Source organism: Gadus macrocephalus, chromosome 13 (genome assembly GCF_031168955.1).
Source record: "Gadus macrocephalus chromosome 13, ASM3116895v1".
NCBI classification, from domain to species: domain Eukaryota; kingdom Metazoa; phylum Chordata; class Actinopteri; order Gadiformes; family Gadidae; genus Gadus; species Gadus macrocephalus.
Window position 1 is genome coordinate 11,187,457 of NC_082394.1, and position 26,820 is coordinate 11,214,276.

General features: G+C 44.7%; 1 protein-coding gene across 1 annotated transcript in view; it reads right to left on the minus strand.

Moving 5' to 3' along the window:
• The window catches only part of magi1b (membrane associated guanylate kinase, WW and PDZ domain containing 1b), a 108,636-nt gene extending 88,742 nt beyond the window's left edge, over positions 1-19,894 (minus strand). The window contains 1 exon segment of the mRNA XM_060070114.1: positions 19,005-19,894. Within this exon segment, the coding sequence (XP_059926097.1) occupies positions 19,005-19,302 (298 nt within the window). The 5' untranslated portion in view covers positions 19,303-19,894.
• Positions 19,895-26,820: the final 6,926 nt, after the last annotated feature.

The window sequence follows — 26,820 nt, forward strand, 5'->3', positions numbered from 1 at the left end:
GGGCTCTGCTAATGAGGCCCTTTCATTACTCAATAAACTCAGGGCTGGAACTGTTGTGCCTCAAACATCTGATCTGGGGCCGTGACATTTTCTGCACATCACACGCTCCAAATTACATGGTGTGTGTGTGTGTGTGTGTGTGTGTGTGTGTGTGTGTGTGTGTGTGTGTGTGTGTGTGTGTGTGTGTGTGTGTGTGTGTGTGTGTGTGTGTGTGTGTGTGTGTGTGTGTGCGTGTGTTGCATTAGAATAGGCTGAGTGAGAAAGGCAGAGAGGAGGCTGAGGATGCAGTCTCCAGAGTCTTCTAGGTTAAAGAGGAAACACCATCTATTGATTTGTTGTATTGTTTACACAGCACAGTCGATCCTCGCTTAAGGCGATACCAGTCACGTGCTGCTGGGGTTCTCCGTGTGATCCATTACACATGAAGACACCGATCCCACCATCCCCCCCCACAGATCCTACAGGAGTGGGGTGAACACAGACAGACTCCCAAAGTGTTTCATTGAGGATCTGTAAGGGAGCAGTCCTGTTGAATGAGCCCTGGAGGGGGATCTCCTGCCCAGGGCCACGAGGCTCCATCCATCTTGCTTTGTGCGGTGGGACACGTGCGCTCAACCCCCTGCATTACTTCTACTTGCATACACACGCAGTTTACTCACCGCCCCGGTTCTCCTGCATTTACATGTAATGGAGAGACCTGCCCTTACCGGCATTCCCATAAACCCATACAAAACTTGGCAAAAACCAAAGGACAGCCATAGTGTCACTCATACCTCTGAATTTCCACCCTCACAATGACAAAATTGTAAATAAGGGGGAGGGGGGGGGGGGGGGGTTATTGTTCATCAGGATCCATACATCATCATGTTCCATGTAAGGAATGGGGGGGGGGGGGGAGGGACATTATACTAGTGTCTGTAGTTAGCACTGCACTCTGTGGACTAAACTGACTTCCACTGTGTGGAACTAAAACTAGAACATCAGGTCACAAAGAAAATGCAGTGGGCTCATAAATAACCCATGTCTAAACTAATGACTTGTCAATAATGACTTAAATAGGCATTTAAAACAACAAAAATGTTATGCTAAAATGTTTGTCAGCATGCCCAGCGTAGGAAGATGTGTACGGGTTGTTTGAATACGGCGGGGGTCTCTTGGGCTGGAGCGGCCTAAAATTGAACCAGAACTGAGCCTGTAGCAACTGAGGCCCCCCCCACACACACACACACACACACACACACACACACACACACACACACACACACACACACACACACACACACACACACACACACACACACACACACACACACACACACACACACACACACAAATTATAAGAATCGTTGAGTCACAAACTCATGGCACTCGAGGACATTTATTAAATCAGCCAGCTATTAAATCTGCCAACTATTTAATCAGCCAATGCAAAGAATGCTTACTCACTCAACTCACACTTCTCCTTACAGGGCAAACACACCATGAAGCTCACCTTTGTGGGCTTCAGCTCTGTTAAAGCTCTCCTTTGGGGGTTGTGGATCTTAAAGCACTGATGGCAGTGATGGAGCAGCGATGCAGTACCGACCCCAATCCCTCCCCATACCACACCTTGTTCACCGAGCAGACCAATGGGGGCCGGGCGCTTACAGAACACCTACAGCAGCTCGGAATGTAGTCATGCACACGATGCCAAACTGCCGACAACGTGCAGAGTCTCAGGCAACAGCGTGTGACAGAGAGTTGGCACTGGTAGCATACGTGAACTTCTTGACCCCTCCTTTAAAGCAACATCATGCACAAACACAACTAAAAGGTACACACAGCAACGACACATCGGATGCATCCACCAGGGACGGTCAACTTGGGCGAAATCAGCCCAAAAAAATAAAAAGCTTACAAAACTAGACGAAAAGCAGAAGTCGGCACAAGGTACGTTCCTTTGTGAGATCATGTCAAGTGGCTGAGAACAACATGTTGCTTTTCTGTTGGAGACAAACTCTGCTGTTGAGACGAATGCACTCACTGGCCTGGGACCCGGCCAGGCATCTGTTGCTTATACAGGGTCCCCCTCCCCCAGAATCAAGGGGAGCAGAGGAGACCACGGACCTAGCGAGCCTCTCTCAGGGAGTCTCCGCAGTGGAGGAAACCAAGATCAAAGCGCTGGAGGCATACACATACACGCACGCACATGCACACACACACACACACGTGCGTGATAGCAGACAGAAACCATAGCTGGGCTAAGTATGTTAAGGCAGAAACTGGTTGAATAAGTGAAGGATGACATCAGACCACACACAAAGACACGCATACGCACACAGACACACAAAAACATAAATTCCACCCTTGCTGGTCCTACAACATGTTCCAAAGCCGCCACTTTGGACGGTTTTTATTTTCACACACACACACACAGGCAGAAATCCAAGCTCCTAGCTTCTCTTCGCAATAAGCAGCCACTGTGCTCCGTATCACCTCAGATCCTACGGCAGTGCCGACCACACTGACCTCTTCACCGAGCATCAAACACAAACCGCTATGTTTTATACCCTTCGTTCCTTGCAATGCCTTGTTCTGATTCAAGCACCGGGTTATGCATTTACACCTGACACGTAGACGCAACGATTTATGTCCACATAGTTTCCAAACTTACATTCGTTAAGTTGGCCTCTTTAAAACTGCTACAGCCCAGAAACATAACATAGGCCTATACACAAAAATCCAGGAGGGGACACGGATTGAAGAAAATGCACAGCCAGCATTAGAACAGGGTGTCTAGGGCTTTCCTTCCTTAACCGATACCTGAGCTGGGTTTTACCAGGACATCGTTAGATGGGTTGATTTAACATTTCGGATGACGCTTTGTCGCAACAAATCATCGGTACATGTTAAAAGATTCCAATCATACATCAACACTAAAGTACATGTAGGACAGACACCGTCACGCTTAAGCGACATGGAAATTGTCCTCTCAGTGTCGTAGTCGGGCCATTACGTCTGCTCAAGCAGACGCCGTACGGTATTTCACACCAAAGAGGGCTGTCTTCCGGCGGCAGGCCGTTAAGCGAGCAATGTTTAATCCATGCAGGGTCTTGCCAAGCGAGGGGGCTGTCATTGTAACAGCAGCCTTTAAGGAGGTCCAGCCCCGGGGGAGGAATGCCAGACATATGGGTTGGATAGGATTAAGATGCAGGGTTTGGGGGGGGGGGGGGGGGGGGCTTTATATTAACATCATGGCCTGTTAGGGTAGGGTGGGTTGTGGAGGAGGTACAGTACTGCGTTGAACTCCAACGCAGTGCAGGGGATTTATGGTGTGAGCGTAAAGTGTAGCATCACAGAAGCATGCAGGGCCAACGAGGAGCATTGGCCAAGCTCTTCACATCCATCACACGGAGGAAGACTCTGGACTTCTGTGCCCGTCTTGCGCATCTCAATATTTAATGCATTTCAGATGCCTCGCGGGCCTCGCCGACTGGAAGCATGGAATCGGTTGTCGATTTCTCCAATTCTCGACCACGCTAGGATGATGGTGTTGTCAGAGCAAGGAGATGAAAGTGAATCAAATGCCTGGGTAATTTATAGGATGGGATCAGTTTGAACAAAAAAAAGCCATAACCCCTTGTCATCACACATAAACTTGAGAGGAGGGAGAAAAGCACTTTTTTTCCCGTTGTCCCGTGTCTGCTTAAAACGAGCATGCTACATGGGAAAGGTCTCTAAGGGACATCACAGAACCACCATGCTTCTTGTTATCCAACAGCAACATGGAACATTTTCCATCAGTGCTGCATCTATTGTTAATGTCAGCAGAATTGTTCTAGGACTCCATATTTAGTCGCTGTGTTTCTATGCATATATAAAGAAAAGCACTACAATCATCAGTGAGAGCTGGTCTCCAAAAAGAAGAATAAATTATAAATTGTGATGAAGTAATGATTGCTCAATCTTCTTTGATATTTACATATTCCTGGTTGGGGCGGAGGTCACAGAACTTGTGTGTGTGACTTCCATGAGGATATAGCAAAACAAATCAAATGAAGCGGGGGCAAAAAGCCCAAATTCCATCAAGTGATCAGATTAGGTCAGCAGATGTTTTGAATAACGGAAACACATTTGGGGAGCGCAGTTCAAAAAGTCAGTTAGTTAAAGGAGTGTTGCCAGTGAAAGGATACCCATCATGGTGGAACACAGTAACCAACCCAGATATATTTCCAAGCAAAAAAGTTGATCTGAAGAAGGAGATCGGTGCGAGAACCCACGCTAGCAGGGGGACAGAGGGTAAAATACCCATTCTGAACACAGGGAATTGTGGCAACAGATACAAACACAATCACCTAATGAGGGTTGATGAGCCTGTTAGCAGGCAGGCTGCCTCCATTCTCAAGGAGTGTTCCACCCACACAAATCAACTGCAACCTGCCCTGATCCAACTGGACTATTCTCTTCCTCATATCACCACTACCATCTTCCCACCAGTCAGCCCCTGCAGCTACCGCCACCACCACCACCACCAGCTCTTTCCCCATCTAAGCCGTACCTTCCCGTGTGACAGCACAACGTGGGAGAGGCAATGAGAGGACAAATGTTAACACTCCAAACACTCTCAAGGATATTTATTGTGGGAATCTCTTCACACACATGCACTTGGTGCGGAGAAGCATGCATACACACACAAAATATTCAATTTTTGAAAGACTTATATTGTTTTAGACTTATATTTGTATTATATTGTGTTCCTGTATAGCTTTTATATTGCCTGCATTTCTTTTCTTATTTGACCTTTTGAATGTTCTTTCCTCGTGTTTAAATGTTGTTTGCCCTGCTGTTGCTGTAATTCTCAAATCTTCGAAGCACTTTTACACATTGTTTAAAAAGGTGCTATATTAATAAAGACACATACTATATACTAATACTTAAACACACACAGGCAAACAAATGCATGCAACACGCACAAGCATATCTTGTTTTCCTAAACAATGATGGGAGAGATAGAGAAATTTGTTCAAGATGGGAAGCATTTCTATAAGATTGATAGTGGTGGCTGGACTGTTACTCAAGCCTTTCGTAATTTACATGGACCAGACATGACCACTTCAGGGTGGGGGAGGGGCTTGAGAAGAGCATGATGAGTAAATGTGGAGTTAAGAGGGGAAGGTGAAGATGATGGGTTAAAGGACGTGGAGAGTGAAACGTAGAGCGGATTTCTGTTCGAAACTCTGGAATGGATATCTTAGGGATGTGGAATGGGCCCATGAACCTCAAAATCTCCAGTACCATGAAGACATTAGGCAATGAAGACATGAAGCATGAAGCCATGAAGTAATGAAGACATGAGGCCATAATGCCATGAAGACATGAAGCCATGAGGCCATAAAAGCATTACGCCATGAAGACATGAGGCCCTGAAGACATGAGGCCATGAGGACATTAGGCCATGAAGACATGAGGCCATGGATTCGTGAGGCCATGAAGCTATGAAAATCAGATGGATTTTGGGGGGGGAGGGAGAGGGGAGTCATTCAGATTGCTCAATCATCCAGTATGAGGTGAGCAAAATCTCCAGAGAGAGAGAGGGAGAGAGGGAACAATGTGGGCGTGACCCAGTGCTAATCAGTTAATTAGGTAATCACAGCCTTTTGTAGCCTCAGGACTATCCTCATCCTCCCTGCTCTTGGGTTCAACACCCCAACTCTCCACACTGCCTTAGAAGGGGGCGCACTAGAGAGAGAGCCTCCCATGACTCCATGTCCTCGCAGCTATTCTCATTTCCCCCACAGAAACCCAGAAGGATGATGACAGAGGAGATAACAGAGATGGAGGAGGGATTGCTGGTGGCGACATTGATGGTAAGATAAAGAAGAGGAGGAAGAGGAGGATGTAAAAAGCTGCCAATAGGAGAGATCCTGCTCTGGGGGACATCAATCCGTTGATTTATTGTGTTTTTAAAAAGGAAATCACAATAAAGGACTTGAAGACGAAATTGCGAATGGAAGACACAAGGGACAACAAGGACCGTCTGGACCCAAAGGCCAAAAATAGGCTACCTCACAAGACGCTTGGGAAGATGAACCATTATTCAAACACACAAGCCTAACAAAGCATTCTCGTCAATAAAACATCTGCAGTGAAGCACTTAATGCATCTCCACCACAGCACTTATTCAGACCCACACTCTCTCTAGGTTTAAGAGCCTCTACTATTAATAGAGTGAGTGGCTGTACCAAGATGACCCCCCAGTCCTACCACGCCAGGCTGACAGACTCCCATCAGTAAATGAACTCAATGAGCTGGTATGAAAAATACACGCGTGTTTACTAGTATGCATGGCTGCAATATAAGCCCTGAAGAGGGAGGAGTTTATGCTAGGATCACCACCCCTAAAAATGCATTACCCTCCCATTCTTAAGGGGCACACGTTGCTGTTCCGACTTGTCTGACTTTCACTGGACTGGTTTGGTCAAACGGCACTTCAGGAACACATTGTTACTCTTAAAGAGGACACCGACATCGGGGCCTTAACATGGGGACATGGGACCAAAAGGGTTGAGGGGGGGGGGCCTGCCCAGAGTGAGCCCTGGAACATATTTGAAGCCGACTCACTCACCAGAGACACAATGACTAGCAGAGAGTTCCAATCAAATGATGGAGCCGACATTTAGAGCAGAAAAAACGTCTGCAAAGCTATGACATAATTACTATGACGTTATTCAGTCCACCGAAACTGTGTTACTTGAATGTGCTTAACCCATCCCTGTCAAACATTAACATAGCATTTACCAATGCAGCTGGGTTGCAGTTCAAAGCCCATCACCGCTTGGATGATTTTTCCTTAATATTCCCACATGCTTGATGAAAGTTAGATCAGCTCCAGACACTTCTCCATGCCAACTCCACTCCCTACTCTGTGAGGGGGTTGGGAAGAGGTCAGGAGTAGGCCAGCGCCTAGTGTGGATGCCGGTGATAACATCACTGTCAATCTCATATCTCGCATTGCTTTGGAATATATAGAAGAATACAAATCATTTGTTCCTCATTATGGAATGGAGGAATGGTGCACGATTCTTTATCATGACAAAATGCTTTAGGCTGATCAACTGCCACTTCCATATTGCTGGCGTGTCAAACCATTGTTTGAAAACAATGAAGCAAGTGTCGGATTTCGAGATAATTCTGCAGTGATATGTGAGCAGTGTTGTCTGTCCAAACAAAGAGGAGGCTAGCAGATCTCTCTGTGGCATTGGAAGACTGAAGCTATCCCGCTAACACTAATAGTGTTTATCTTGGGGCTGTGGAACCCTCAGGATTCCGACCCAACTGCTATGGCAACCAAAGGGCCACCTGATTTCAATCTCCTCGGACAACATTTACACACACTAAAAAGAGAGAGAGAGGGAAAGAGAGAGGGAGAGAACAACAGATCTTCGTCCACTGTTGACCTTGTATAAAAGTACAACCAACTGTGACTGTATGGATTATCAAAAGTTTATAATTGCTTCGCATGGCAGAATTCTGGCCCTTTCAAATGAATCGACTACTTTTTCAAGGTTAAACCGAGAAGTTTAGGATCGACATTTTTATTCTAGACTAGAGAGAAGAGCGTGAAAAAAATGGCATTTCCTTGTTGTCATAGGGATGAACAGTATTTGCCTCACAAGCTGGTGAGGCATTCAGGTGGAGAGCTCCGCCCAGTTCACCTGTTCAAAGCTATAAAAGGAACTATGCTGCGGCGGTTTCACCCCAACCAGTCTGACAACTCTGCCATAAGAACCTGGTGTCTGCAAACACACAAACAAATATTCCGAACATGCATAAGCTTGGGACACCATTTTGATCACACACACACACACACACACACACACACACACACACACACACACACACACACACACACACACACACACACACACACACACACACACACACACACACACACACACACACACACACACACACCCCTATCTCAGGTATTCCCACAGTGCACCCGAGCAGTGTATTATATAACAGTTGATTGGCTAAATTGATCCATTTCAATTCATAAGTGTAGTATCCGGGAATATAACTGAACTGCTGTGTGCCTAGTAGTTGCCTACCGTCCCTCTTCATAAACAGTACACTACTGGTGCGAGACAGTCGCTGTACGCCAGGGGGTAGAACAGATGAGAGCAGAACGGATGGAGTCCTTCTGTGTTCCGGTTAACCTCAGCCAACAGAGCAGCCTTGTTTGCACCACCACCTCCACCAGAGACTACTGACTGCAGGGAGTGACGGGGGACTAGGGGAACGGCCCCGACTGGCTGGGTAGGATTCCGCCTCCACCGGGGGAGATGGTAGGACTGGCTGGGCAAGGGTAGAAAACAAGGAGGCGTGGAGAACGACGCACTGGCACTGTGGTTGGAGTCTAGCCTGGAGCACTTGTTCCCGACATTTGTCTTTTTATCTATGGTTCCCGACCTTTGTCCTCGTATGCAAACGGTAAGAATTGGATACACATAAATGCAGTGGCTGAGGAAAGATTGCTAGTGCCCCCTTACTACAAGAAGGCCATGACCAGTGGGGAACAGAGGAAGGAAAATGTCACCAACGCCACTCATGCTCCAGTGTGGTAATTAAGCAAACACAAATGAACACAAACTTCAATAGAAAGCATTCAAATGAAATACAAGATAAAATGCACAAAGCGACATTATTTTTAAATCTAAAAAGCCATTATACATTATACTATACTGCGTTGATTTTCAATTATCTCTATATTTTTCTCTTTATTGTAAATTTGCTATATGAAGAATAAAATTGACCTGCCTCAACAACAAATACTTTGATTTCCCATATGGGCACGTATCAATGCTGCCAACACTTTCAATACAGTTTGCTCATCTTCGGATAGAATAAATATTACAGCCAGATGCCAGAGGCCAGAGGCTATTTGAACACAGCGTGAGAGGGAGATCAAATATGGAATAGATCGGATGTATACAGAGCTCATACAACGTAAACACAAAAACCCATACCAACAACAAGCAGGTGTAGGTGAACAGCTTCACCTGCAGCAGGCTGTCAATCAATGTGACCCCCCCCCCCCCCCCCCCCTGACTCCCAATCACTACTGCTGCCTGGGGTCACTGAAAACAATGCATCAACTAAAAACACTAATGTGGACTTTAATAAATAAAAAAATACTCAAACTATTTACTACAAACAATATGACTAGAAGAATAATACTACCACACAGTCCATGCAGATTCTTGTAAATGTCAACCGGGAAAAGAGGTTAGAGGGAGACAATGGAGGGAAGGATGAAGTGACACGCTGGAGATGGATGCAGACGGGGAGGGAGAGGAGAGCCCTGATGAAGGATTGTGAACCAGTGCAGAGGAACAACAAAAGGGGAAGGAGCGAGAGAGGGAAAAGGACTTTGAGCTGGTTATTCAACTTGACCAGCTGCTAATCTTTGATAAGATTGCTAATGTGAATGCGCATATGTGTGTGTGTGTGTGTGTGTGTGTGTGTGTGTGTGTGTGTGTGTGTGTGTGTGTGTGTGTGTGTGTGTGTGTGTGTGTGTGTGTGTGTGTGTGTGTGTGTGTGTGTGTGTGTGTGTGTGTGTGTGTGTGTGTGTGTGTGTGTGTGTGTGGTGCAAATCCAGAGCCAAGACAATATTGTTTATCGTTAATGAACAGATGTCCACACTACCTTCTAATGATTTTAGAGAGTGGGGCCCTCTATTTCCACTGGCCTTCTTCCTCTGAGCAGCCCTATCTTAGGTGGCAGGGCTGTACGCTTACTTTTTAAAATGGTAGCACTGGTGCTAGCAAGCATAAAAATTCAGTAGCACAAAAATAATTTTGGTAGCACACATACTATAGTAAAAAAAATAGAAATTATTCAGATATAACTATATGAACAAAATAGGACGTGTATATACAAAAGTAACACAATATGAACAAATTTAACAACAGCAAAGTGACAATGAACATATTAAATTGTAAAGTGACTATGAGAGCCTCTTTTAAAACATCAGCAGCCAGAAGTGGTGAACACATTCAACAAAATTAAGTAATTATTACAAATTTAACAAACACTTATTTATTAACCTCTGATGTCCTTTCCCCTGCCTTGAGGCAATATTTACAAAACATAGACTTCTTGGATTGGAGCCAATTGAACGTTTATAACCACTGGGGATTAAACCTGTCAGTTTTCCCGTTGGCCGAGACAGAGTCATGGGCGGAGTCGGCTTCGTCCAAAGGTGCCGGTTCCGTGCTTGTGGTCGCCGAGTCAATCTCTTCCATACGTGGATTTTTTTCCAAGTTTCCATCTTTATTTGATGAAGAAGAACTTCCGAATACATTGAAATACCTTTTCATTTTTCTGTTTTGCTTAAAAAGTGAATTTCCCGCGACCGTTACAAAGCCTCTTCCTGTTCCTTCATGTTCGGGAAATGTCGTTTTTTAGTAGTTCAGCGGAACTGGCGAGCCTATAATTCAAAATACATTTCCCTACATGCATCGCTCCCATCATGCTCCCACACACTCACGCTTAGCAGTGCCATTGAAAGTCTTACAGAAAGACGTATTTTTTTTCGGCACGGGTCCTTCTCACCCTTTCGCACCGGTGCGAGTGGACTTGTATTTATCTTCGCACGTTATATATTTTAATAGCAAATGCGATTAAAACTGTCGCACTGTACAGCCCTGGGTGGTATGGAGGGAGTCTATATCAGCAGGGCTGCCTTGTTTTTTTCCCATATACAATATCAGCCTTTGAAATAATACATTGGAGAATGCAAGCGGATACTAACCGGCACAAAGACGTTGCAATCTATACTGACTCAGCAAAAAAGACAAATGCCCACTCCTCTGATTCTACACCTCTCAAGAAAACTTGCATTAAAATAGGAGTGAAAAAGAAAATATAGATAATACGTCTCTACATCTGTCTAGGTCTTTGTCTGTCCATGTCTTTAACTCGTCTTAGTAGGGTTGGAGCCAGGAGCCCGACAAACCCTACAGGGAAATCAGACTTCTTGTCTAATTTAAGAGCTCTGGAACTCAGCAGCAGGAAACAGACAAAGTCGGACGTGTGTGATGGAAGTCTTTAAGATAATAGATGACTCGGGAGTGTGTGCGCGTGCGTGCGTGCGTTAGATTCCACAATAGGTGGTGGAGGTGACTTCTGTTTGACAATAAGCACCACCCCTCTCATCCGTGGCGATGGTGTGTTCATTGGATAGGCTGTGTGAGCCGCGTTGGTGAACGTCAGGGCATGCATTCATCACGGCGAAGCAATTTCAGAGCAACTTAAAAAAATAATACAAAAGCTACTTTTCCATCAACAAATCATAGAGGCCCACCTCCAGCTTATCTTGCCACACAGTTCACAGAGAAAACAAACGACTGTGGTTCTTCAGTCACGTCCCTCTATGTTTTGAACGAAGGCACTGAGCCTTTCATTAACAAAAAGAAGGGAACTGAAGGAGAAGAAGACGGGATGTGATATGACGGGCAAGCCAGTGGACATCTGCTCCGTTACCACAGTGTTTCTCTGTCGCAAACCTGCCAGTGACGCAGTCCAGACACCTGAGAGAGACAAACACAGAGCCCTTCTGAATCCCAGCTATATAAACACAGCATTCCCAAGCCGGAGCGGCTGCAGAAGAAGAACAGGGTACAACGTCTGTATCTTGGTCGAGTTGGAGATGTGCTTGCATTTCGTCTGATAATACCCAAACCAGAAGAGTACGAGTAGGTCTCAGTATCCATTTAGCCGTTGTATTGTGGAGAATGAATATTCAGCAAGCGGGTTATGAGTGCATTTGTGTGTGAGAGGTGGAGCACGAAAGTTTGAGTCAGATGGAAATATAGGAGAGAGACGGAGAGAGAGCGAGGGAACGATCCTTGGCCCTTCTATGATCTCTTAGGAGCAGTGTTTAATCAAGTGGTAAATAGTTTCACCCCAACTCGGGCCTACAGGACCTCATGCTCCTTGGACCCAACAGGCGGCAAGATGCAAATACTCCCCCAAACGGGTGGAGTAAAGAAGAAACAGCTATGTGAGGGATGGTAACATTATCAGAACATCACAGTAGTGCTAATTTATACCAACTGCAAAGGAGAAGAAAGATGGAGAGTGAGTCAACAACAGCATGTCAAATCCACTGTGAACGGATCCAGACAGGGTGCAGAGCGAAGATGGGTACATGAATAAAAGACGGCACCACAACAAAAAGGAGGTAAATCGATTATTGAATGCTGAAACGATGGTGCAAGAGGGGTATGGTTCTGTTGGAGCGGGGATATGGGGAGGGGGAAAATATCTGGAAGTATACCTGAATGCTTGTTTCTTGATTGTTGGAAAAGAAAGTAAAAAGACCTTGACGGTACAAAATAAATTAAAAAGTTAATGGCTTTAAATTTAAATCTCTGTATATCTTAACATTTTCCGAACCATGTGAATAGGACACGTCCAGAAGTTAACCAGATTACATCCTGTTTGAAACGAAGGGTAGAATTTGACGGGAGCTAAGGGTGAACAGTTTAAGCATCACCAGTAGCATTCGTTCGCTTCGGTTGAATCAAAAGGTTTAGGCTCTATGTGCTCCAAAAATAAAAAGACTAAAGTGTTAAGAATGATAACAATGCAGCATAGCAATGTATGTGGGGGGGGGGGCGGGGGGAGGTCACACTGGTCACACGGATCAGAAGAATAGGCGCCAACATTATCCAACTGCCTAAACAATGAGGACGTGAGAAGATGGCCGCCAACAAGACTGATGCATCACCAGATTACTTTTCCTGTCTCGGCTAATTAGTCACCACCGGTCCAATTAAGATCACTCAGCTGACTTTTCATTTTCACCCCCACTATCTGTTAATTGAGGCCTGCAGCTCATTACTGAACTGGAGCAAAGGAGACGAGTGAACAGATTGATTTAAAAAAACAAAGAGAGGAAAAGAGAGAAAGAGGGGAGGGAGTCGAAGCCTATTGTTCCTTTTAATATCAGAACTGACCTTCGTATGCTCAGCTGTTCCACTGTTCAACCTCTGTGGGCGCACACGCACACACACACACACTTCTACCCATAGTGGGAAACGTGCTTGAACACAACCCATTACTAAAACATAAAAAAAATAAAACATTTAAGTGTTGTCTGTTCCAGCCAGTCCTGGGATCTCCACCTCCATTATAGTGTTGATTACTGCGTTGATGATGCAGCTCGCCCACATGCCCTGCTCTCAGTCCAACATTTGATAGAGCCAAAAGCAAAGAAGATCAAAGGCCCCAAATGTACAGCCATTGTCATAATAGGAAAACTAATATCACTGTGTTTAAAAAACCTGCATATCAATCAAAAGTGGGTGTATAAAGGGTATTACAGTGACACAGATCATGTTACAGATACCGAGAGCACACAATGGGAATTGGGGAGGTATATGACGTACTTCTGGGCGATGTTGTTTTAGGTGGGTTTCTAATACTGCATGATGGAAGTACAACACGCCTACAAAGCTGATGATGCCATGCCAGGTATCATCATGCGGTGACTGAAGCCGTTCGCTGGTACAGCCGTTTCCAGAAGCGGTTTTGAGCAACACATGCTTTCTCAATCCGAGGCGCTCCACCGCTGATCTTGACCACATCCACCTGTATTTCCAGATGGCCACCATGGAGGTAATGACAAGTAGAGCCATTGTGAAAAAAGGCATTGTGCAAAATAATGATGCCACACGCATACAGGAAGTCTGGCTCGTAAAAATATGAGGTTATAAAAAAAAAATTAGCCGCAAATAGAATGTAATGTATACTACCGGCATTTGCGCTAACAACATGCCAGATATGCAACAGTCAGGAAAACTATTCCTGTACAAAAAAAATATGTCTGAAGGGATGCTCATTAACTAGATATAAGCACTTACACAATATGACACTATCTGTATTAATTATATTCAAGTCCAGTCCTTTCCTATCTTTGCACACCACCCCAACTGCCCCGGTGGCCACCACAACCACCAGCCACACAATACACTCTACAACTCTTTGTGGGGCTGTCATCCATAACCGCCCGCCAAGTCACCAACAGGTCACTCATCGAGCCCTTTGAATGGCAGAGCGAGCAAGTGTCACAAGGGTGTGTGTGTGTGTGTGTGTGTGTGTGTGTGTGTGTGTGTGTGTGTGTGTGTGTGTGTGTGTGTGTGTGTGTGTGTGTGTGTGTGTGTGTGTGTGTGTAGCTGATGAATTCTGTGCATGTACCGGCAGACAATAGACTCATCCTCTAAATCCTCTTAAATCAGGACAATACGGCCCACAAAACCCCAAACATATCTTCACATTCTTCGTAGGCGATGGACTCAACTTAATGGGATTTGTGTTATCAGACTAGAGAGCCAGACCGTGACTAAAAAGCACAAGAGGATGATGACGAGTTCCTCAGAGCCAGGGTGATAATTAGCCTGGTTCAGGTCCCCAGAGAACCACGACCACTTTGTTTTCAGTTTGTTTTGATTTGTGCGATGCAATGACATCAGGGGAAATCAGTTGATGAACAACCGTGATTGGCTTTAACGTTGACCAATCAGGGGAGGGGAAGCAATGGGGTTAGGTAGAAATCTTACTCAACAGGAACCGAAACACACGGCATCCAGTTTGCTTTACAGTTCAGCCTTGTGTAGCACAACCCAGAGGATACAGTCTTTACTGGTTGAGGAGCGCCGACAAATCGTTTTAATGTCCACAAATGATCCTCAAAATAATGCTATGAGCTCTTAAGCCGTATCCGGTAGTTAGGAAGCAGAAGCCTTCATTTGAGATCCAGAACTCCATAATAGACAGGGTCGAAGCAGACCTTTTGTTAAAAAATAAAAAGCGCTGCCCTGCAACTAGGCCTGTTCTTACCGTTTCCTTATATATCCTTAGTCTCTCCCACTGCCATCGCCCTACTTCCAGGGTGCCCGCCAAAGGCATAAGTGTGTCTCGGCGTGACTTCCATCGGGGGCCCGGCTCCACTTCAAATCGTTCACAGACCCAAACACACACCAATACTTCAAACATACACCAATACTTCTCACACACACCAATACTTCTCACACACACCAATACTTCTCACACACACACACACCAGTGATTCCCATACATAGACCATTGTGTGGCGCGGCGCCACAGAATCAACATCGAGCGCCACGAATTGATTCTGTCTTTTTTTTTTTTTTTGTATTAAAAAAAAAAAAGATATATTTTTTTTTCAATAACGCGATTTGGAAATCTAAAAATCGTTCCGTCCATTCATCTCTGCATAGCACTTGTTCTCCCTGTCATTCACACACACACACACACACACACGTAGCGAGAGCCACGATACACTAACACATGAACCCACCGATGTCACCCGTCGCTTAGCAACCGGACACGCTGGGGTTGATAAGTTACCGGACTACTTTAACTACTACGGAGTGATAATATCAAAGACGTGAATCAGGCAATAAATTCAATTTCCTTGACAGCGGTAATGTTCGGTGTGCATTAAAGTACAGACGGAGTGGACCAATTGCGAACTACTGCAGCTGCTCCAAGTTAAACCCCAAACTAATCGGAAGTATTTATAGCGGACTACACCACCTATTCTATTCCGCATAGAATTGTATTCCGAACCGATTGAGGTGTATATATATGATACTTTTCTATTCCGATTGAGCTGTTCTTCGACATCTATGCGAATCAGATGTGTCCGCATGTAAACGCGGAGTTACATGCACACTCACTGACGGTCGCGTCGCCGTGCTGCGCCTGTGCCGCCGTGCGCGCTGCCACCCCCCCGCACCACACATTGGTCCTTGGTCTGTGGGAAACACTGCACACACCAGCTTCAGTCTGTGCCCAGAAGGACGAGGCAGTGTGAGACGGGCCCGGTATGGTTGTAGGTTATGCCCTCTTCTGTGGAAACGCAAAGCTCACTCCTTCTTTAAAAAATAAGGAGGTGATGTATCAAATTCCATCCGAATATTTCAAAAACTGTTGAGTTGTTTGTAATTATAAAATCTAGTCTATAAAGTCAGAGACTGCAGTTTGTTCTATTAATGAGGTAGTAAAGCGATATGAAGGAAGGACAACAGGACTTTAACAATGAAAGGAAATGGAACAAGGATGTCCCGACTTCTCCACTTCTTGAGTATAGGCCATAAATAAGTCAGCTTTGTTCTTGTTATTGTAGCTGACTGAAGATTAACAGATAAGACTAGACAAGCATTCCTCACAAGAACCAAAATTGACGAGTCCCACTTTAAAAGTGTCCAATGCACCCAAGATAGTTTCTAGGCCCAAACCAGATGGTTAATTGGGATACACCAGATTGTTGCTGGGGACACTCCAGATCGTTTCTGGGCCCACACCAGATTGTTTCTGGGAGAAATTCAGATACTTTCATGGGACACATGAGTTATTTTCTGGGGGCATACCAGTCAGTTTCTGGGGGAAACGCTGATATTTTCTGGGGACACACCAAATTGTCTCACCGGACACGCCAGATAGTTCCTGGGGAAACCAAGTATGTTTTGTTTCGTTCTCCTCTGGCCCTGGGGGATCCCCAAATGGGGAGCACGAAATAAACTCATAATGCATCAATAAATCACTCCAAGTCACTTCAGGGCGTGGCCTTGAAAACTATGGAAATAGAAAATAAATAAACTTACATTTCCTCCATCCTGTTTACACACACACACACACACACACACACACAGAAAAACACACACTTTCCACACGTAAAATGAAGAGCAGAGTTCCCCTGGAGCCGTGCAGAGGAGAGGAAGCAGAGCTGCTGTGAGCTCCGACACAACGCAAAGGTGGAGGAGGAAAGAGGCTTGTCTGACTTCCTGCAGAGAGGGAGGGAAATAAACACTTCCACATGCATGCATGCCAGGAACCACAACCCCATACACGCAAAAAGACACAGATAAACAAAAATCAAACACACACACACACAGGCAGAATCAAACTATACACATCACAAAGATGCAGACGCGCAGAAAAACGTGTAAACCCAGCGGCCCAGAGTAAACACAGTGCGGTTCATTTAAAGGGGTAGGACCGGTCAGCTACTATTGCTACCGTATGCAAATAAAACAACTCCGGAAAAGTAGAGCCAGTATACCCAGTCACGTCATTGTTAATCACCATGATGCACTGCTGCAACAAATTGAAAAAAGACTGAATCCCCACTAGGCTGATAACTCTTCTGATGAGGGCAGACAGACGGAGGACTAGAAGGGGCAAGAAGCAGCCCAACATCACGTCATTCTGGAGAAGTTGAATGTTTGTCTAGTCAGCGAGTGATTAAGATAGTCAGTAAACCTTTTGGGCATAAGGATACTTCTGAAGACTGACGCCAACGGTCCATTCAGACTCGAGTTACTCAGTTGAATATTTTCATCAATCCATTTTGTTTGTAAATAAAAGTGTGTTGAGGTCAATACCAGACTGCTGGCCCTATGCGCAGGTGTGGGAACCAGAACATGGACTGATTTGTCTATGCCAGTCCCACTGAAACCATATGCAAACATTACTATCAGTGGGATAGTATCGGTGAGAGACTCTTATCTGTGTAATACAACAAATCTCTGTCTGTGTAATACGACAAATTCCTCTGTCTGTCTGTCTGTCTGTGAGGAAAAAAGATGGCGAGAATCTGTGAATTTTGGACAAAATTCATCTTAACTATTGATACCGATATGAATATTTTCCCCTCCTTTCTCTTCCTGTTGCTCCCTAGCATTTAAGTGGGTGAGGAGAGAGATGGAGTCTGCTACCTTCACTGGGGGAGTATCAAAAACCTCTGACTGGACACTTTTCAACGCTCTTTCTCAAGCTGGCGGTCTACAGAATCGCAGTGAGCTAACCATTCATTGTGCCAATAAATCACCTTAGCCGGCTTCATTAGGTCTGAAGAAAAGACGATGCCACGGTAGAGATTTGGCCACTATGATTGTACAGATGGCTCGAATTTGCAGAGAATTTTTTCCCAATTAGGGTTGGGGGGGGGGGGGGGGGGGCTAGAGCCGGGAACTCCCAGTCAGCATTAATTACTCAAACAATTGAAATGGGATCTAATCATGGAGCGGCTCATCACACCTTGATAATGTCACCCAGGAAAATATGTCCTAAGGAAAAGCCTGGAAAGGCGCCAAGTCGATCCTGGTAAAACCATAGTAGGCCCTCCAGGCGACGGATTATCCCAGACTGAATTAGTTTAACTCAGTGTCTAGACTCATTGTAAAGTGGAGAAGAAGGAAGAGCATCATTGAAGGAAATCAAGAAAGGTAACTGATAAGGCCTACTTCCCATAGTTTCTGCATCATGATTTATCCATAAATATTTAATAGGATGATCAAAATACATTCAGAGCTGTGATAGTGCTTAGAAAATGTCCCGGATCTTGTCTCAGCCAGCTGATCTTCACATGCTTAGAGATGTGTGAAACTGACCTAGAAGAGAAACTGTTCTTCTATCTGCCAGTACCACCGTGGATCCTGAAGTAAAGCATGGCTGAGGACCCAGCTGCGTCCCATCGGCCCCGGCAGCCTGCCTGTCACGCTGGGTGTCTGTCAGGCACTTCAGTGTCAAACCGCAAGACCGTGCCGAGCAAAGCTGACCATGAACTGCACAGTCCGACCACAGTGACGAGAACCTGTTATCCATTAGTTTTCCACTGGGATAAAACCCAACGATGACGACCGCAACAATAACAACATATCGGGGACTTACGGAAACGGATACAACTCATTACCTGGCTACACAGTATCATCACTTGACTGCTAGAGTCTGGGCAATGTAAAGAAGCGTCTGTCTAATCATTTTAACCTAGGTCCCTAATACTGGTATTCAGCATCAAAACCATGAGTTGGCATACTTTAATGTTTGTATTTAAAAAATATGACATAATCCAAATAAATGACTTTTCAAAAAGGGCGAATCAGGTGTAATGGAGACAGAGGTGTGCTTGTGTCTCCTGTTTCACGTCTTACCTTGACTGACAGTTTTCAGCCTGACGGGACCTTTACAATTTTTTATCACGGTGTGCAGGTCGTACAAAGGCAATCCGGATATGGACAGGTTCTCCACCTCCAGTAGCAACTCCCCTTCGATTAGTTTCCCAGTGTGGTAAACCACGACGTCCTGGTCCAGTCGTCCGATGGTCGCAAACTCCCCGTTCTCCGCGCCCCCGAGGAGGGGCACGCCGAGCTCCCCGCGGGCATCCTTCACCAACGCGCAGTCCCTCACCCTGGAGGTCCAGTGGCTTTTCTTTATCCCCGGTTTAGACATGGTGGGAAAAAGTCTCCAAGCACCAAAAACAGGTGGTCTCGCCTACTGTTATGATACAAACAAATAGGGCTGTCTGTGTATGTTCAGCGCAATAAAAAACGATATCCAAGTCAAGCGCAGCAAACTTTCTTTCTCTTCCACTGGAACATGAGTGCGTTGTGAGCGTTCACCCAAAACGGGTCGTGTAGGAGGGATCAAGCCATCCCCGGTCACCGACCGCTTCAAATAGGTGGCTTACCGGCTGTTCACTAATGTGCAGATAGTATTATTCTCATCTTCTTAAGATCCCGCTTGGTATTAATCCCGCTTCTTCATCGTTGTCATCTCGAATCTGCCACCACCGCTCCAAACACAGACTCACAGAATCACTTCTTCGGAGTCCACTTAAGCTGTATTTTAACTTTTAAATATTTTTCTTTCCAACTTTCGTCAATATAATTACTCGTCGACGTATCCGGTTACTTGGTCGGTGGTTTTACGCCGTCCTCGAACGCTTTAAACAGGTACAACGTTGTCGTGTGTTTTACCGAACCTCATTCACATTCACACGCACTGGATGTATGTGTGTCTGTTGCTGAGTCTACAGTTTACGCATGCGCTGTGGTTTCCCCAAGGCATGAGGGATATCCTGGCTACACCTATCACATCACAGGGTCCTAGAGCGCCTCGGGTCGACAATACTGTGTGTTGTTGGCATGCTTTAAATCAGCTTTCATAAACTGGTGATCTCACTGTAAATAAAATGATTCTTCATAAAATGTATTAATTAATCAATAATCATTCAAGTATATGCTTTGTATTCAACGGTTGGTATGAGTCAATGCCTGATTATCAGCATGTGGTTATTTTTAATTCTTTGAGGAACTGTGTGTTTTGTGTTTTTCAGCATTCCTGCACATCAGGTCTGACTGGTGACTCAATGGCAAATCTCGTGTGTTTTTGTTTGTGTGTGTGTGTGTGTGTGTGTGTGTGTGTGTGTGTGTGTGTGTGTGTGTGTGTGTGTGTGTGTGTGTGTGTGTGTGTGTGTGTGTGTGTGTGCGTGTGTGCGTGCGTTTGTGTTCGCCATCATCATCATATGAGTATGTTAACGTGCATAAGGTGAGTCCCTATTTGATTGTTGTGTCATACTTCTGATACAGCAATGACAGAATACTTCTATCCTTTATTCATTAATCATTGTGTTCTGTACAACTAGTAAGCAATAATAAGGGAAGAGGAAAGGGAGCATGAGGAGAAGGAACTAAGATGGAGGGAAAGATAGAGGGACAGGCTTCACACAGCTGGCCCAAGGCACGCTGGGAAACAGCAGCTATTGTTTGAGGGGCTCACATGGACAGGCCCATCCTAAAAATATCACATCACATCACGTGATTTCGTATTGTATCATCATACTTCAATCTGCATGCTATATACTTTCTCTACATACTTTTTTCATTTTTCATTTTATTCACCAATATACAGATATGATTCCTAACAAAGTGGTCTTTGAGACTCATGCATAATGTAACACTTTATGTAATGTCTTCAGTTACCCTAACATGATAATAGTGATATTAATGTGGCGCATTGGCCTCAGAATCATAGGGTTATGAAATAACTTGTTTATTTAGATGTTTTGTTGATGACTCAAAGCCCCGAGGAGGACTGTGTATGTTATAGTTAATAAAACACTGGCCGTACCATTTCCACTGCCATTGTGTGTTGACAGGCATGGCCTATTAAACACACAGCAGCTCTGCTGTGTATGAATAGCATTAATGAGTATTTCCATTGGGTAGAAGCTTGTATTCAAAACACAAGTGATGTAGTCGATGAGACATACAGAGATATTGAAAGAGAAAGATCAGTGGATAGTCTCTGTTGACTGCAAAGAGAAGGAGATGAGATGGAAAATCAAGAATGCAACAAAAAGTGAAACGAAAGGAAAAAAATAAGAAAGGAAGAATGAAGGTGGCAAAGTTAAAGCTGATTCAGCCCTGACTCGGCAGATAAATGTGAAGTGGCCAAGAGAAGCAGATGCATCCTGCTCTTTAAACACGGGTCTCTGGAAGGCAAACCTTTAGTACAGCTTCTACCCCAAGAGTGAATGATACTATGACATGAAGGACAGTACAAATCAGATTTTGTTTCACTTTTTGATGAATTTGGAGCAAGTTTACACTATTAGATAGGGCTATGGGTTTCAAACCATGTGCTTCCCTGAGCAAGATGCCTTACTCCTCAAGGGCTCAACAAATGTGTCTACAAATACAAGTCACTTTGGATAAATGGGTCTGCTAAATGGAACAACAGTCATGTCAGTTTGAGTGGCCATTGATGGTAATAACTGCCCATGGCTCTCTTCCCTCAATCCTTTCATCATATTCATGGGTGGGACCAGCAAGTCTATTAAACCATCCTCAAATATAGCAACAATTATGCCCCGCGCCAAGAAAGACAAAAAGTAGTTTGTTGGACAAACAAAGGCCAAATATAAGGGTGTGTGTGTGTGTGTGTAGGTGTGGGGAGGGGAAGAAATCATGCTTTACTATTTGTCAGGCATTAGCTTATGTAAAGTCCACACCCATCACATAATTGCTGCACATCAGAGACCTTGTCTGCATTGGGTCTGCTCTGTCTCTTTTTCTTACTAGCTCTCTTACTCCCTGTCTTCTCCCTGAAACAACACATCACCTCCTCTCCCCCCTTCTCCTACTCTCCATTGCTAGTTAGCATTGCGTTACATAACAAGCCATTGCCACTGAGGCATGACTTATGTGTACTCATCAACGCACAACACAAGCACTATAAATTGGCCGATCCCTTTTTATTCCGCCTTTCAATGTTATCGCAATCTGCCTCTTTACCTCTTTGGCCTCGTTTGTTACTATCCAGCAGGGAGATTTATGGGAAATGAGAGGAGAGAGAGAGAGGGAGAGAGAGGGAGAGAGAGAGAGAGGGAGAGAGAGACACACACACACACACACACACACACACACACACACACACACACACACACACACACACACACACACACACACACACACAGTTACAGAGAGAGAGAGAGAGAGAGAGAGAGAGAGAGAGAGAGAGAGAGAGAGAGAGAGAGAGAGAGAGAGAGAGAGAGAGAGGGAGAGAGAGACAGGGCAGGAGAAAAAAACTTGTTTAAACGAATTCAGTGCTGCAAAGCTCAGTGTTGCCTATGACGATTAGGGATGAATGGCTTTGCAGGAAAAGGCCATCAGATTATCCGTCACACAAAGCCAATGACCGTTGGCTTTTGAGGAGCAAGTATAAGGAGCTTCTTGGTTTAATCAAATACACAAAATCTAGTTTCCCTATACTCCTTACACTTTTTTCTCTCTATTTTGGATGATGTCACAAGGACAATTTCTATACATTTTTGGATCAGCAGGAGAATCCCTTGCTCTTCATCCCAGTGCCAGAAATGGGACTCAGCGAATCATACATTTTATTTAGAATATTTAACAGCCTGAAATACAGTCAGCAAATTCTCTCGGCTGGCAATCTTCCCAGGATACGTTATGTTGGATTAAGATGCTGCAAATATGAGATGCATCCACTGTATATCTTTGATATACCGCATAGCAGAGACCACCCAGCCTTCTCTCTCTCCCTCCCTGTCTGTCCAAAACATTGTCACATCAGTTAATAGAAACCCACCAGGCAAGGGGATTCTTCTTGGTTGCTTCTGAGGTGAGGTTAGGGTTATCCTAATGAATTATGTTCATCTAGGACAGCAAAAAGCTAGTTGTTTGGCTTGCAACTAAAAGTCAGATCCAGGATGTGGGGTCTGTAGAACCATGCATTCCAGTTGACTGGTAAGAGTATTAGAGGACGGGTAAGGAAATAAATGTAAGCAGGGTCATATAAATCGTATATTCATGGAATAGGACGCACAATTAAGGTGTGTGTGCATGAATATTCTATCGGCATTTGCATGTGAAATGTAAATGTTTGCAAGAAATTTGTAAGCCTAACATACTATATATTTATATTTATATATTCATACACATGTATATCAATAGTAGTTCAGAAAAAAGTTTTCGATTTTTATACCTCGCTTTGTACCAGTTTTTAATTTAACAATCGTTTAAATTGAATTATCTCTGCTCTCTCTGCTTTGTGTCTTACTCTCTCGCTCTGTGACCTAACTTATGTTCTTCCTCCTCTTTATGACGGACAAGATGAGTAAACATGTCTACGCACCTTCAAAGGGGAAGCAAATGACCGCTGACACATTCATAAAGTGTGGGGCTTAATTATTAAGCGTGAATAAAACCTTTGTTCAAAATCCGACCCACAAGTTGGTGAAGGAGTTCAAAGTGCACCCTGGCACAATCAAATAGGCAAAACAAATCTTGTTGCATGCCGTGAACCGTGTGTGCTGGTCCTCCAGTCTGCAGTAGAACAGAGACATTCAGAATGGAGTGAAAGGACTATGCTGGAGCTGAGGCGGCTTGGCTGCGTTGAGCTGCTTCTTTAATCCGCGGCAGATTTGGCACATGATGGTACATGTTTCAAACATGTGGGGCAGTAGCGGCAGCATTAAGGTTGAAGGGATTTGGGATTTGGTTCTCCTGACCTGGAGTCATGATACGGACCTGTGGCATGTGCACGTGTTCAATCCAAGTCTGTGTCCATGCACACTGAGATGTTCACTTTAAAAGGTTGTTTCCTCAAAGCACTGCTCTGGTGTTTTACTTTGCATCGTTGAGGCATTAATAGATTGCCACATCTTAACTACAACTTAAGTCTGGTTGTAGTTAACACAGTAAAGCTAAATAGAATATAAGACTGCATTTAATTGTGCTGCTTTACACAAAATATTTAAACTGAAACCATTTCAACTTGGGATAAATAAAGCACCCTGCATCTGAATCAACATTATTCATAAGTAAGCAAAATCAAACATCTGTATCTGTGAAATCACCCATAACATCTAACTATTCAGAGTATGCTCAACATTTCATTTAATGTTTTTTTTCTAGCAAAAGCTGGAAGCAAACTTGACGTATTATTCTGAATCCATATCCACATGACCACAGGATGACACACACAGTTATCGCCTTGTTGCCGCAACAACAAATCATTCATCAAAGTCACACACACACACGCATGCACACTCACACACACATACACACAACCTTTGTGGAATGCAAAAATAGAGGTGGCCCCTCCCAGGGGTGTGAGTACTCTCTCTGCGTCCACTGTCAACTGGCTGTCCAGCAGGTCTGATCACATTACTGGCGGCTCTGTCAACCCTACCGCGATCTTGACGTAAGCACCTTCGTTTCCTAAATGTGGTTTCCTGAAGCAGGATAGCACTTCCAGGTGTGGCTCTCTAAGTATGTATCTGCTCTCTTTTTGTAAACTTATGTAGTGCATTTCGTCTACACGCCCTGGTATATAAAAGCAGCAGACCCATCATTAGTGTTATGGGCAACACCGGTTTTTGTCCTGTGATGAAACTAGTGAGTTGGAGGAGGGTCTAGAAGGGAGTCTAGTGGTCTGGGTGTTTGACCCCCAGCCCAAAGGTTCTGGGGTTCCTACCCCCAATGTCAGCAGTCTACCCCTATGAGCTCATTGAAGACAAGTCTCAACTGAAATCTCTGTAAGTGGCTTCGGATAGAAGTGTTGGCTGGAGGACTTAACAGCATTGAAAGTGCTCCACGGATGCCCCAAAACCCCCCTGGGGCATCGGCTGATGCACCCTAACGAGGATGCCAAAAAAAAAATGTGCCGACAAGCTACCCAACTAGGGTCATGGGGGTGGTTGGGGATGAGGACATGGTTCAATGAGGAGCAGAGGTTGCATGCTAAAATGAGAGCTAAAGTTCAATGTTGACCCAATATCTTTTATGTAAGGCAGGGTTAAAAACAGAATCAAGGAGTTGTTTGTTGTTACTCTAACGATGATGAACTAAATAATGCCACTTTCTACTTGCCCTACTTTTCTTGGTCAGCCTCGGTCATGGAGCCAAAAGGAAAGGAATCAATGTTTCATAATGGTCTGTATTTATATTGGAGGGGTAGACGGAACGTCACACAGACAGACAGATCGAAATATAATTGGATGGTATGAGAACTATATTGACAGATAGATGGATAGATTGATGTACGAAACGATAGATAGATCGATCGGTGGGCCGACACAGGGGCAGACACACAGACAGACCGTCAGATGGATGAAACGAGAGCGCTATAAACAGAAGGAGTACACTGTCTGTAGAGAACATGATGAGCCAGGATGAGATCATGGGTGCCGCGTTAGGGTGTAACCGAATAAATTCAGCACGACACAACTCAAAAACATCACAGAACCAGGGTTTCACTTTCCCAGCATGCTCTGCTCAAGGCGCCCACTTGGCCCAACGGATGGCGTGCGAGGGATGACGCTGCATGTTACTGTGATATCCAGCCCTGGTGACAATTCGCCGCCGCTGTGGGTACACAATGCTGTTATTCTGCCTCACTGACGTCTTTGTGAAGTCATGGTTAGCCAGGCTCCTCAATGCACAGTTCATCTTCAACAACAGGTCTGCACGCTGTCTTAACTGTACACAAACCCCTGGGAACATAAAAGGGCAATTACTAGTTACATGACATGGTTTCATTTAGACCATTTCCCTTGATTGAACAATTTGGAGCACTGGTCTCCTGTCATAGGCTATGTAAATATTCAACCTATTTCGAGGAAGTGTGTCATAGGGCTGGCTGATGACAGATTTTTCTGAACGAATGCCATTCATCATCAAGACGAAACCAGACCACTGCTATTACTAATGCATTTCATTCCTTTTCTATCTCTCTCCTCTGCGTCATCCATTAACACAAATTATTGTTCATAGATGTCAGTGCATGGGCATACATGTGTTAGGATTTACATGCATCGCTCATTTCATTTGTGCATTCCATTTAGGTTTACACATGATGTTGTATTTATTCAGAGTGAGAGATCAGGCGTGAGAGAACAGCGAGCCCTTCAATGGCTGGCATTGGGATGATAGCACAACAACACATCACCAGAGAGAGAGAGAGAGAGAGAAAGAGAGAGATGGAGAGAAGGGGAAAGAGCGAGGCAAAGAGAGAGACAGCGATAGAGAGATCCCACGCTCCAAATAGTTAGCATCTCAAAAAGTTAATCTATCTCTAGCATCCTGTCTGCACAGTAACCCCTCTCCTGTACCTGCCTGCGTACCTTTCCATCACGTGTATGAATCCATCCAACCAAGCCTTCTCCTTCCTTGGACTCACTCAATGATTTACATGCTTCAAAATAAAAGAAAGATACACATGTATTGCATTGGTTCCTTCACTCACTGTTAAGTGAAACAATTCAAGTTTCTGTCGTAAAAAAGTGTGTCCTTTTGATGTAGCTGCCCTTGAGAATGGAATGTGTTTACAACAGCAGACATGGGGGGGGGGGCAGTGCGCACACACATACAAACGCACACACACACACAAACACACACACACACACACACACGCACACACACACACACACACACACACACA